General features: G+C 35.2%; 1 protein-coding gene across 1 annotated transcript; it reads right to left on the bottom strand.

Annotated features, from left to right (window-relative positions):
• Positions 1–10,475, bottom strand: LOC121420009. The gene is made up of 4 exons (XM_041614527.1): positions 10,408–10,475; positions 8,714–8,956; positions 6,946–7,173; positions 1–640 (listed from the first exon to the last, which is right to left on the bottom strand). Exons 1-4 carry the CDS (start codon positions 10,424–10,426, stop codon positions 180–182), a joined length of 951 nt encoding a protein of 316 aa, XP_041470461.1. The 5' UTR covers positions 10,427–10,475; the 3' UTR covers positions 1–179.
• Positions 10,476–12,039: the final 1,564 nt, after the last annotated feature.

The following is a 12,039-nucleotide window of genomic DNA, read 5'->3' as shown; positions in this document are numbered from 1 at the left end:
TCAATCCCTCGCTTTCAAATGTCTCTAAAATAGGCATATTCACCATACCCATTTCCCATTGGGAAAGTTCTTCGCATGACCCTAATCGCCTAATGTAATACGAGCCCCCCCGAATCAAGGGGAACTTCTGGCTGGAGAGTTTGCCTCCACCCCTAATCCAGAATTGCTCATATCATTATCTAGAGGGATTCTTGTACAATAACCATTTCCTTAATAGTACCATCATCAGAATCACACTTGGTGATCTTATACCCGTATCCTCCACCATCAATTTTCCATCCATCTAAGAGCTTTGCGATAGACCATTCCCCGAGTAATTTTTCCACATCTTCCTTTACGCTTTCGACCTGTGATTTCGTCGCCCAACTCCAATCCCGCGTGATGCCCTCGGCGATTTCAACCACACGAACATCCTTCACTGGCCTGACGACGGTGATCAACTGGTCTCCAAACTGTCTGTTGGGATCGTCATATTTCTCGACTTTGTTGCCATATCCACCACCGACAACTTGCCACCCATCTTCAAGTTTGGCGATGGTCCACTCATCAAGCAAATCTGTAACATCTTGCATGGAATCTTCTGCTTCCCAGTGCGTCGCCAACCTCCAGCCACTAGGCATCCCATCTTTGACTCTAGTGACTGAAACCAAACAATATGTTTTTATAAAACATTTGGGTAAGACTACAAACAAAAATTTGACAACATACATCTGAAGTAAGTCTTTGATTAAATTTAGATGTTTCATTTTTTAACCGTTTAAACAACGAATGTAACATTCATATACAAAATCAGCGTTGTTGCTTTTACTCTACAAATCATTTAAGGAAGGCTTTTTCAAATCTATATGATTTACAAATCAAATTTTTCTTGCATTTTTTTTAAATGTTTATATATATTTGCTTTAACTTTTATTCACTAAAATAAACTATTGTCATGCTGTTTATGTTCGGAACTGGACCGTCGACGAATTCCATCTTGAAATGGAAAAAATACAAAGAAAGACTACTGTAGAAATAGATAAAACAAAATAGCATTCTATTACAAAACTATTTGGATGAAGAATTGAAAACACCAAAAAATTTAACAAAAAAATAATAATGAAAAATAAAACAAGAGCAACAATAATATAGGTTTTCCCGCCAATGATCGTAGATCTATCATCGGAACAATTATTTCCGTTTTGATTATACGCGGAATTGTTTCGCAATTTGGATCAACAATTAGGAATAAATTTCTAATTTTATTTCTTTAGCATGTAATTGGTATATAATTTAAATTAAAAAATAAAAATACGAATTTATTTTATTCAGTTATCCTCGAACGTGGCATTCAATTTCGTTGAAACGTCAGTCCAAGTAAAACGTGATATGCCGTGTATGGGAGCAATCTACTTATTCAATAACACGATTTTAAATACGCTTTCGTAATATTTTATTTTATGCAATGTGACGAAGTGTATCCGTTGAAAGTCTGCATTACAAGCTCTCCTATAGAAAGAACACATGATCTACTGATAGATGTAATAAAAGAGGCAGTTTAAGTGAATATAAACTAAAGAAATGGGGAGGGTTGTGACATCACACATCTTTGTCGCACTGCCGATGTGAGGATCCTTATAGTATTAGTGATTGCAATATTCAAATGGTCATAACTTTCTCATTATTTGTCCTATTTTTCTCAATCTTTCGTTGATCTGTTTCTTTGATTTTTCTGTTTTCACACAGGCTATCTTGTTCCAAAGGTTTCATTCTCCTTTAATTTTACAACCCTCCCCTTTTATTCAAGAGCTGGTCCTTAACTTAGCGATTCATTGGAAGTTTATTTCCTGACACATTGCTTTCAATACATGGAATCCAGTATGCAACATTTCTATTTTGTATATATTTATGTGCCAAGAAGCCTCTCTCAAGATCTCAGATCGTCACGAAAATCGTTTTATGAATCGTATGCAAAAAAATGACTATGTTCAAACATGTCTAAAGGCTGTTGTACGAGATCGATATTCGAAAGAGGGATCATTGTGTCCTCCTCCCCCACCATTCTGTCTCGCTGGATTACCGCCCACGTCGAATGATTTTGTTTGTGAGCGTCGAAATAATAATAATGATATGCAGTTCTTGTATAGCGCGCATCACATCGTGAATAATGTATCTATGCGCTTCCAAAGTATTATTACCCCATACAGCTGTAGCTTGGGAGCCGTAATCACTCAGATTACAGCGCACACGCATTTCAAGAAATAAATTCCTGCCGGGTGCCCATTCACCTCACCTGGGTTGAGTGCATCACAATGTGGATGAATTACTTGCTGAAGGAAAATACGCCATGGCTGGGATTTGAACCCAGGACCCTCTGTTTCAAAGTCCGGAGACTAATCCACTTGGCCACAACGCTCCACGAAAGGACAAGATTAGTATTCGTGAGCATTTAGAGAATGGATCCAAAATATACAGTCGTCAGAGAAGGCTTGGTTTTTCTAAAGTTGCAATCACGGCAGCACGTAAACATTTACTACCATATTTTTTTTTATTTTGATCGACATTGCTTGCATGATAGGTTCACCCAGTGGTTCAACCATTTCAAGACGTCTTTTCCCAATTGGTTGAATAGGTATATAGACGAATGAGACAGACGAGAGACAAGCATTAGAAAAAAAATTGTTTGAACCAAATAAAGACGATATGAAGAATTAGACAAACGTCCTCATCTACACAGTTATGTAAAAATGCTGTTTAAGATTTTATACAACGCTGTTTACTATATGAACATTACTATAGTTGTTTAACAGTTTAAACAATCATGTTTAATCTACTGAAGATTAGATATTGAAATTTAAACTTTGTTGTTTAAGATTTAAACACTTGTTTAAACTGTTTAAACAATTAATGTAAGGTTCATACAGTAAACAGCGTTGTATAAGAATTTTAATCAGCGTTTTACTGTGTATGCAATTAAGGTTTTAATTCACAATTATCATGTAACAAGATAAAAATAATTAAGCCTTAAAACGAAATATGATGAATAAAATTCTAAAACACATTCTGTGATTGAGGTGATTAAAAAAATATACAGCAAAGATATAAAGTAAAAATAGAAGTGGAATGCCTCTGGCCGTCTCACCTGCATCACGCGGTTCAATATAGCAGCAGTGCTGACTTTGAATACTACTCTAACTCGCACAAGATGTTCAGTGAGTCTTATGTCCACTTTTTATGAACTAGACCAATAAACTTACAGAGATATGATGGTTATTCAACAAAAAACCCAACATGGCCAAAGTTCATTGACCTTTGACCTTGATCATGTGACCTGAAACTCGAACAGGATGTTCAGTGATACTTGATTACTCTTATGTACAAGTTTCATGAATCAGATCCATAAAAGTTCAAAGTTATGATGGTAATTCAACAGATACACCCAATTCGGCCAAAATTCATTGACCTTTGACCATGGTCATATGACCTGAAACGCGCACAGGATGTTCAGTGATACCTGATTACTCTAATGTCCAAGTTTAATGAACTAGACCAAGAAACTTTCAAAGTTATGATGGTAATTCAACAGATACCCCCAATTCGGCCAAAGTTCATTGACCCTAAATGACCTTTGACCTTGGTCATGTGACGTGAAACCCATGCAGGATGTTCAGAGATACTTGATTAACCTTATGTCCAAGTTTCACGAACATGACGAACTAGGTCCATATATTTTCTAAGTTATGATGACATTTCAAAAACTTAACCTCAGGTTAAGATTTCGATGTTGATTCCTCCAACATGGTCTAAGTTCATTGACCCTAAATGACCTTTGACCTTGGTCATGTGACGTGAAACTCATGTAGGATGTTCAGTGATACTTGATTAACCTAATGTCCAAGTTTCATGAACTAGGTCCATATATTTTCTAAGTTATGATGACATTTCAAAAACTTAACCTCAGGTTAAGATTTCGATGTTGATTCCTCCAACATGGTCTAAGTTCATTGACCCTAAATGACCTTTGACCTTGGTCATGTGACATGAAACTCTAATAGGATGTTTAGTAATACTTGATTAACCTTATGGCCAAGTTTTATTAACTAGGTCCATATACTTTCTAAGTTATGATGTCATTTCAAAAACTTAACCTCAGGTTAAGATTTGATGTTGACGCCGCCGCCGTCGGAAAAGCAGCGCCTATAGTCTCACTCTATAGGACACCACTTCATACGCTGGTTTATTTGACCAACGTCAGTGCGAAATTGATTTGTCTATAAATGAAAATGGAACTAACATCCAACACAAAATTATTTCTTCCGCTCATGCTTTGCGAATTGATGACGGTTTTCATATTGCCAAAACGAATCAAATAAAATCCATTTTGAATGATAAATTCGCCTTTTTCCAACTCAAAGACACCAAAATCATTAAAGGACAAATCCACCAAAACACAAAGTTGATTTGAATAAAAAGAGAAAAATCAAACAATAACACTGAAAATTTTATCAAAATTGGATGTAAAATAAGAAGATTGTGACATTTTAAAATTTCGTTTAATTTCACAAAACAGTTTTATGCACATCAAGGGGCCCGTTGCATAAAACTTTTTACCTGAGAAAACTAAGGTTGATTTTACCGGAGATTTTGCCCTGTGTTAAAGTCAATGGCAGAAATCAGTTTTTACCAGAGTTTTCTCAGGTAAAAAGTTTTATGCAACGGGCCCCTGGTCGGTTTGGAAACGAGGAGACTGATGACATCGCTCACTCACTATTTCTTTTGTATTTCATGATGTATGAAATATTTCCATTTTCTCTTTATTGTCATGAGCAACAAGTTCTTATTTCTGTGAAATTACCATTGTTTGAAAATTTTGCGGTTCAACCAAGAAGAACCTTTTTTGTCAAATCTGTGAAAATTGAAATATTGTATATAATAATTAAAAAAAGCACAAGAAAAAGTGAGTCAGTGAAATCATTAACTCTCATTTGCATGTCACTAAGTTGCGCATAAAACTGTTTTGTGAAAAATAAGCGAAACTTGAAAATGACATATCGTTTTTTTTTAATTTTATCTCCGATTTAAATAAATTGTCAGCATTGTTCTTGTATGATTTATCTCTTATGATTCAAATCATTTTTTTCTAGGGTGGTCTTGCCCTTTAAATTGAAACACGGGAAAAACGGTGGAGCACAATTTGAATGGTAAATTATCCAATCGAATGATATCTTGCCGAAATTGGCAGGGAAATCCTTTAATAACAACAATTATAATTATGATGATGATAATAATGGTAATAGTAATAGCGGTAGTAATAATAATAATAACAAAAGAAACAATGATGATAATAATAACATGTAATAACGGACTTTATTTCTCGGTTTACATCCAAATTCTTGAATTCGATTCTTGGTGAATTGCCATCGTTATGCTTGTTTGATTTTTATTATTGGTCGAAATCAACTTTTATGTGGTGAAAGTTGACCTTTAAAGGAGAATGAAACCTTTAGAACAAGATAGCCTGTGTGAAAACAGATCAACGAAAGTTTTAGAAAAATCAGACAAATAATGAGAAAGTATGAGCATTTGAATATTGCAATCACTAATGCTTTGGAGAACCTCACATTGGCATTGCTATTTGTGATGTCACTTGTGAACAACTCTCCCCATTATATATAATTTACTTAAACTGCCTCTTTTATCACATCTATCAGTAGATCATAAATTCTTTTTATGGGAGGACTTGTAATACATATTTCTAAAAAATACATCATCGATAAAGAGTTTGTATTACCAAAAAGAAAATAAAAAAAAAAAAAACATTGAGGGTATTTTATAGTCCATCAAGGGAAAGGTGTTCACATGTGACATCACACATCAATGTCACATTGCCAATAGGAGGATCTCCATGGAATTAGTGATTGCAATATACAAATACTCATAACTTTCTCATTAGTCCGATTTTTCTCAAACGTTCGTTGATCTGTATCTTTGATTTTTCTGTTTTCCCACAAGCTATCTTGTTCCAAAGGTTTCATTCTCCTTTAATCCTAAAAAGACTGGGGGGCTGATTCAGCCCCCCCCCCCCCCCCACTTTTCTCCATAAATCCGCCGCGCAAAATTTTTTGACCGCGTCGCCCGCGGCCTTTTTATTTTCAGGTCTCAAGCTACTTTTGAGACCAAAATTGTGGCCCCCGGGTACGCGGTTCTGAAAATACGCAACAATTCGTAAGTGCATGCAGACCCCAAATGACCCGAAAACGTGAATTTGTGTACAAATCCAATGCAAATAGTGTTTTTAGCCAAAATTCATAAATGCATCATTATTTTTCCTTTTACTGCTTAAAATCAATTAATTTTCTCGTTTTTATGGTCAAAATAAAGTCCCCGACAATTTCCATTGAAAAAACAATTAAAAACAAAAAGTCGAAAAACAAAGAAATAAAGTCCCCGACAATTTCCATTGAAAAAACAATTAAAAACAAAAAGTCGAAAAACAAAGAAATACATAAGAAATTAAAAAACAATAGAATACATGAAAAAATAATTGTGATATTGAAATTTTTTAAAAATAAATTTGATCAGATGCTTATCTAGAGTATGTGAAACAAAAATTAGCATTTCAGGGGCATTATTTTATTAGTTAGAGCAAACTTATGATTTTACGCATAAATTAGCACAATTTATGAGACATGAGATTTTTTGCAGAATTTGATGTTATAGTTTTGTAGATAATGCAATGGGTAACGTGTGTGCCAATTTTCGTCGTGATCGCGCGATCGACCGCCGAGACTAAGAGGGGGGGGGGGCTGAATCACCCCCCCCCCAGTAATCTTAGGCGTCAAAATAGCCCAGTCTATTTAGGGTTAAAGAGAACGAGGTATCCGGTAATCGTAAACTAGGAATATTGCAATCCACATAGGTACCAAAATGGGTTTTTTGTGTTATTTTTTTTAAAGATAATTTTACCTCTAAATTCTTTCTTAATCGAGTTGGTGATCACCTGGTCCCCGAAACTTTTGTTAGGATCAGCATATCTCTCGACTTTGTTGCCATATCCACCACCAGCAACTTGCCACCCATCTTCAAGTTTGGCGATGGTCCATTCATCAAGCAAATCTTTAACTGTTGAATCATTTGCCTCCATGTAAGTCGCCAACCTCCAACCACAAGGAATCCCATCTTTGACCTTAGTGACTGAAAGCAAATACGAATTGTTGTTAAAACAACTTTTAAGGAAAAGAGCACAAACAAAAATTAGAAAACATATATTCTTGAAGTATAACTGAAAGTGGACAGCCAAGGCACGTTGTTTTATGTAATCAGACATGACGAAAAAAAATAGTATATATGCCAGCGCGTATTGGGAGACCTATTTTTTTTTTTAAATCTAGACTTATACCTTTAAACGGAACATTCTAACCATGTTCAGTATTCATTACAATTTCTGGCTGAACATGTGAAATTACCATCGTTTGAGCATTTTGCTGTTCAACCAAGAATAACATTTTTTTGCGAAATCTGTGAAAATTGAAATATTGCAAAATAAAAAAAAGCACAAGAAATAGTGAGTCAGTGAAATCTTCAACTCTCATTTGCGTGTCACTGAGTTGCACATAAAACTGTTTTGTGAAAAATAAGCGAAACTTGAAAATGTCATATCGGTTTTTTATTTTATCTCCGATTTTGATAAAATTGTCAGCATTATTCTAGTATGATTTATCTCTTATGAGTCAAATCATTTTTTTCTAGGGTAGTCTTGCCCTTTAAATTAAAACACGGGGAAAAACGGTGGAGCATAATTTGAATGGTAAATTATCTAATCGAATGATATCTTGCCGAAATTGGCAGGGAAATCCTTAATAACAACAATTATAATTATGATGATAAAATTGGTAATAGTAATAGCGGTGATAATAATAACAAAAGCAACAATGATGATGATGATAATAACATGATAATAATGGACTATATTTCTCGGTTTACATCCCCATTCTAGAATTCGATTCTTGGGGAAATTGCCATCGTTATGCATGTTTGATTTTTATTATTGGTCGACAACAACTTTGAAAGTTGACCTTTAAAGGAAAATGAAACCTTTGGAACAAGATAGCTTGTGTGAAAACAGATCAACGAAAGTTTTAGAAAAATCAGACAAATAATGAGAAAGGTATGAGCATTTGAATATTGCAATCACTAATGCTATGGAGATCCTCACATTGGCATTGCGACAAGTATTTGTGATGTCACTTGAGAACAACTCTCCCCATTACTTTAGTATATGTTTTACTTAAACTGCTTCTTTTATCACATCTAACAGTTGATCATATATTCTTTTTATGGGAGGACATGTAATACATATTTCTAAAGAATACATCATGGATAAAGAGTTTGTATCACCAAAAAGAAAAAACAATTTCGAAGGTATGTATAGACCATCAAAGGGAAAGTTGTTCACTCAAGTGACATCACACATCAATGTCACATTGCCAATAGGAGGATCTCCATAGCATTAGTGATTGCAATATTCAAATGCTCATAACTTTCTCATTATTTGTCCGATTTTTCTCAAACGTTCGTTGATCTGTTTCTTTGATACTTCTGTTTTCCCACAAGCTATCTTGTTCATTCTCCTTTAAAGAGAACGGATATCCGGTTATCGTAAACTAGGAATATTGCAATCCACATATAGGTAACAAAATGGGTTTTTGTGGTAATATAAAAACGATAAGTTTACCTTTAAATTCTTTCTTAATCATGTTAATCGCGTTGGTGATCAACTGGTCCCCGAAAGTTTTGTTGGGATCATCATATTTCTCAACTTTGTTGCCGTATCCACCACCGGAAACTTGCCACCCATCTTGAAGTTTGGCGATAGTCCATTGATCAAGCAAATCTATAACGACTTGCATTGAATCATTTACTTCCTTGTAAGTCGCCAACCTCCAACCACAAGGAATCCCATCTTTGACTTTACTGACTGAAAGCAAATATGGATTGTTGTTAAAACAACTTTTAAGGAAAGAGTACAAACAGAAATTAGAAAACATATATTCTTGAAGTATAACTGAAAGTGGACAGCCAAGGCACGTTGTTTTATTTAATCAGACATGACGAAAAATAAAAAGTATATATGCCACCGCGTATTGGGAGAGCTATTTTTGTTTTAAATTTAGATTTAGCCCTATACTTTTAAACGGAACATTCTAACCATGTTCGGTATTCATTACAATGATTGGAGTCTAATAAAATAAATGACGAGAGCGTAGCCCCCCCCCCCCCCCGGGGGGGGGGAAGGCAGTCAAATGTATTGCTGTACACACGCGTGACCAAGTTTGTTTTCCAAACACTCCCTAAACGAGTTTTTCTCTGCGTGAAAAATAACCCCCTAAAGAAGTTTTTGCGGGCTTTATTTACATGTTTTGCTCCTAAACTAGTTGTCGCCAGAATATGACCCCGGTGGAAAAACTTGGGGAAAAAGCATAACGGAAATTTATATTCAAGCTGGCAGTTTCTTCAAGGAATAACAAATCAGAACTAACAGTTTCAGGGTAGACTTCATGTCAAAGCGTAGTTTATTTTCACCTGGAATCTTTTGAGAGAGGAATTATCATCAGGATCATCAACCTGTTCTGGAGAACAATGTTCCACCCATGGACTACTAATATCAATTGTTCAGCATCATCAACTTTGTCTTCACTGACATTTCAACTTGTTACAGCGACTCTAATCATCCATCGTTTTTCGACATCAATTTCATCGGTGACCAGCACTATTGACTTTAATCAAAGGAATCTTTGCCAGATAACTTGGATATGTTTATATATTTTTCGGATTAATCAGAACCGACTCTTCGAGGTATGTAACATAACTTATTATTTTGTTTGGTGTATGATATGTTTACCCGCAATTACAAAAATGCGAATCTATATGTATATATATAATAATCTAACTAAATTTCGTAACAATGTGAAAGATCAAAATCAGATTTTAAAGACTATGCGTTCCTTTAGGGGCAACCAGTGAAGAGTTTTTAGTATACGGGTGATGTGGTAATTTCCATGGTTCAAAATTTCAAAGATCCAATAAAAAGGGTCTTAATTGTCAAATCTGTAAACATTTAAATATTGCATAATTCATTCTTATAAAAACAAAATAAACAATGAGTGAGTGACACCACTGACACTCATTTGCATATCACTGTATTGTGCCTGTATCTATTTTGTAAAAGTTAGCGAAGCTTGAAAATTTTCCAATCGGTTTTGATGAAATTTTCGTCGCTGTTCTTGTTTGTTTGATTTTCCTCTATTGGTTGAAATCATTAGCCTTCAAGGAGAAAGAGGTATCAGATAAATCATAATCTAGGCTTATTACAATCCACATTGGCACCGAATGGGATATTTTTTTGTAATATAAATATGATCTCCTTACTTTTGAAAAATTTCTCCATATTGATGATCACTCGATGGCGCAGTTTTTTGGAAGGATCTGCAATGGATCTGAAAATGAATAAATAGATAGTGATGAGAAAGAGTTACGGGGTGTCTCAAAGCGTTACTTAGAGTCGCACTTTAATTCCCATTTGCGTGCGGTATAAAGGGCAGCATTGCATTGGTCTTAAAGTATTCTAAATGCGACCGCACACCTTATGATTGGTCTGCGACCCGATTTGAGAATAAAATTTAGTAGAGTTTGAAGCTAATATTGAGACCTGGAATATCTTACTGTATAATGTTCTGAATCATCGTACGAATTCCTATGTTCAAATCTGTGAGTATGCTATCACCCTTCTTAGAATAAAGCGAATTTAATATTTAGTCGTAATGACGTCATAGCAGTCGTACGATTGGCTACGATTTGAAACTAATGTGGCCTTTACTCCAAAAGAAAGGCTTGCAATCTTACAAATTGGTTATGTTAGTATTTTTTCAATTAACTTTAACCTCAAATAAAATGATATGTGCCATTCACATTTTCAGAAAATGAGCAAAATGCGATTTGTTCCAAAATCGGATCGCGAACAGTCGTAAGGTGTGCGGTGGCCTTAAAAGAACGCGCACTGCTGCTTATTGATTAAGAATACGCTTTACAATGTAGAGCGCGAATACACTACCGAATTGCTTGTTTGAATATGTAATATTGAAATACCGTCATAAAGCGTCCGAATGTTCGTTTTGTTTTAATTATTAAGTCAAAAGGGGCCTAAGCTTTCGATCCTAGCAGAATCTTCGTCGGTGGCAAAATGACAAACATAAAGAGTGGAACAACCATAATATAGACCACAGACAAGCTACAGCAACACTAGAAACAAGGAGACAAAAGGGTCATTATGTGAGTAGAGAAGACCAATCAGGTTAGTGAAGGGGATGAAAGAAAAGGAGTAGGCAGACACAAAGGGAAGTTGGTGTAAGTAAGGCCAATGAAAGACCTCAAGCAAAGAGGGATTAAGAAAATGAGGCAGGCAACATCAAACAGGATCTGGAACATAACAGTAGAGGGTATGAGGAAGAGATGAATACGAGAGTTAGTAAGAGGTGGGTCAAACAGGTTACAGGCATAATAAACTAGTGCATGAGAGTGGGGGAAAAGGTCTAAGTTCATTGACCCTAAATGACCTTTGACCTTGGTCATGTGACACGAAACTCTAATATGATGTTCAGTAATACTTGATTAACCGTATGGCAAAGTTTCATGAACTAGGTCCATATACTTTCTAAGTTATGTCATTTCAAAAACATAATCTTAGGTTAAGATTTGATGTATACACCACCGCCGCCGCCGTCGGAAAAGCGGCGCCTATAGTCTCACTCTGCTATGCAGGTGAGACAAAATTCAAATCAGGCGACTCTCTTTATTGTTTTAAACACTGGTCCTATTCATAATGTCTGTTGCCATGAGGTTAAATTATTTTGTTTTTGTTTTGATGTTATCGTTACATTTTTCTTTGTGTTTTTATGTATTTGTGATACTTGTGTATTTTGTGGGTTTCATTTTACTCATTTTTATTTCTCCTTGTATGCTATCTACTTTATGCCATTTTATATAAATAATTTTTTATTGTCT

Source organism: Lytechinus variegatus, chromosome 8, assembly GCF_018143015.1.
Source record: "Lytechinus variegatus isolate NC3 chromosome 8, Lvar_3.0, whole genome shotgun sequence".
NCBI lineage: Eukaryota > Metazoa > Echinodermata > Echinoidea > Temnopleuroida > Toxopneustidae > Lytechinus > Lytechinus variegatus.
The sequence above is the reverse complement of the archived record's forward strand: the minus strand, read 5'-3'. Positions and strand labels throughout refer to the sequence as shown.

Coding starts and splice junctions, on each gene's coding strand:
- LOC121420009 (XM_041614527.1), bottom strand. Junction 7,174..8,713: donor GATTAAGAAAGAATTTAAAG/GTAAACTTATCG, acceptor ATTTGCTTTCAG/TCACTAAGGTCAAAGATGGG. Junction 641..6,945: donor GATTAAGAAAGAATTTAGAG/GTAAAATTATCT, acceptor GTTTGGTTTCAG/TCACTAGAGTCAAAGATGGG.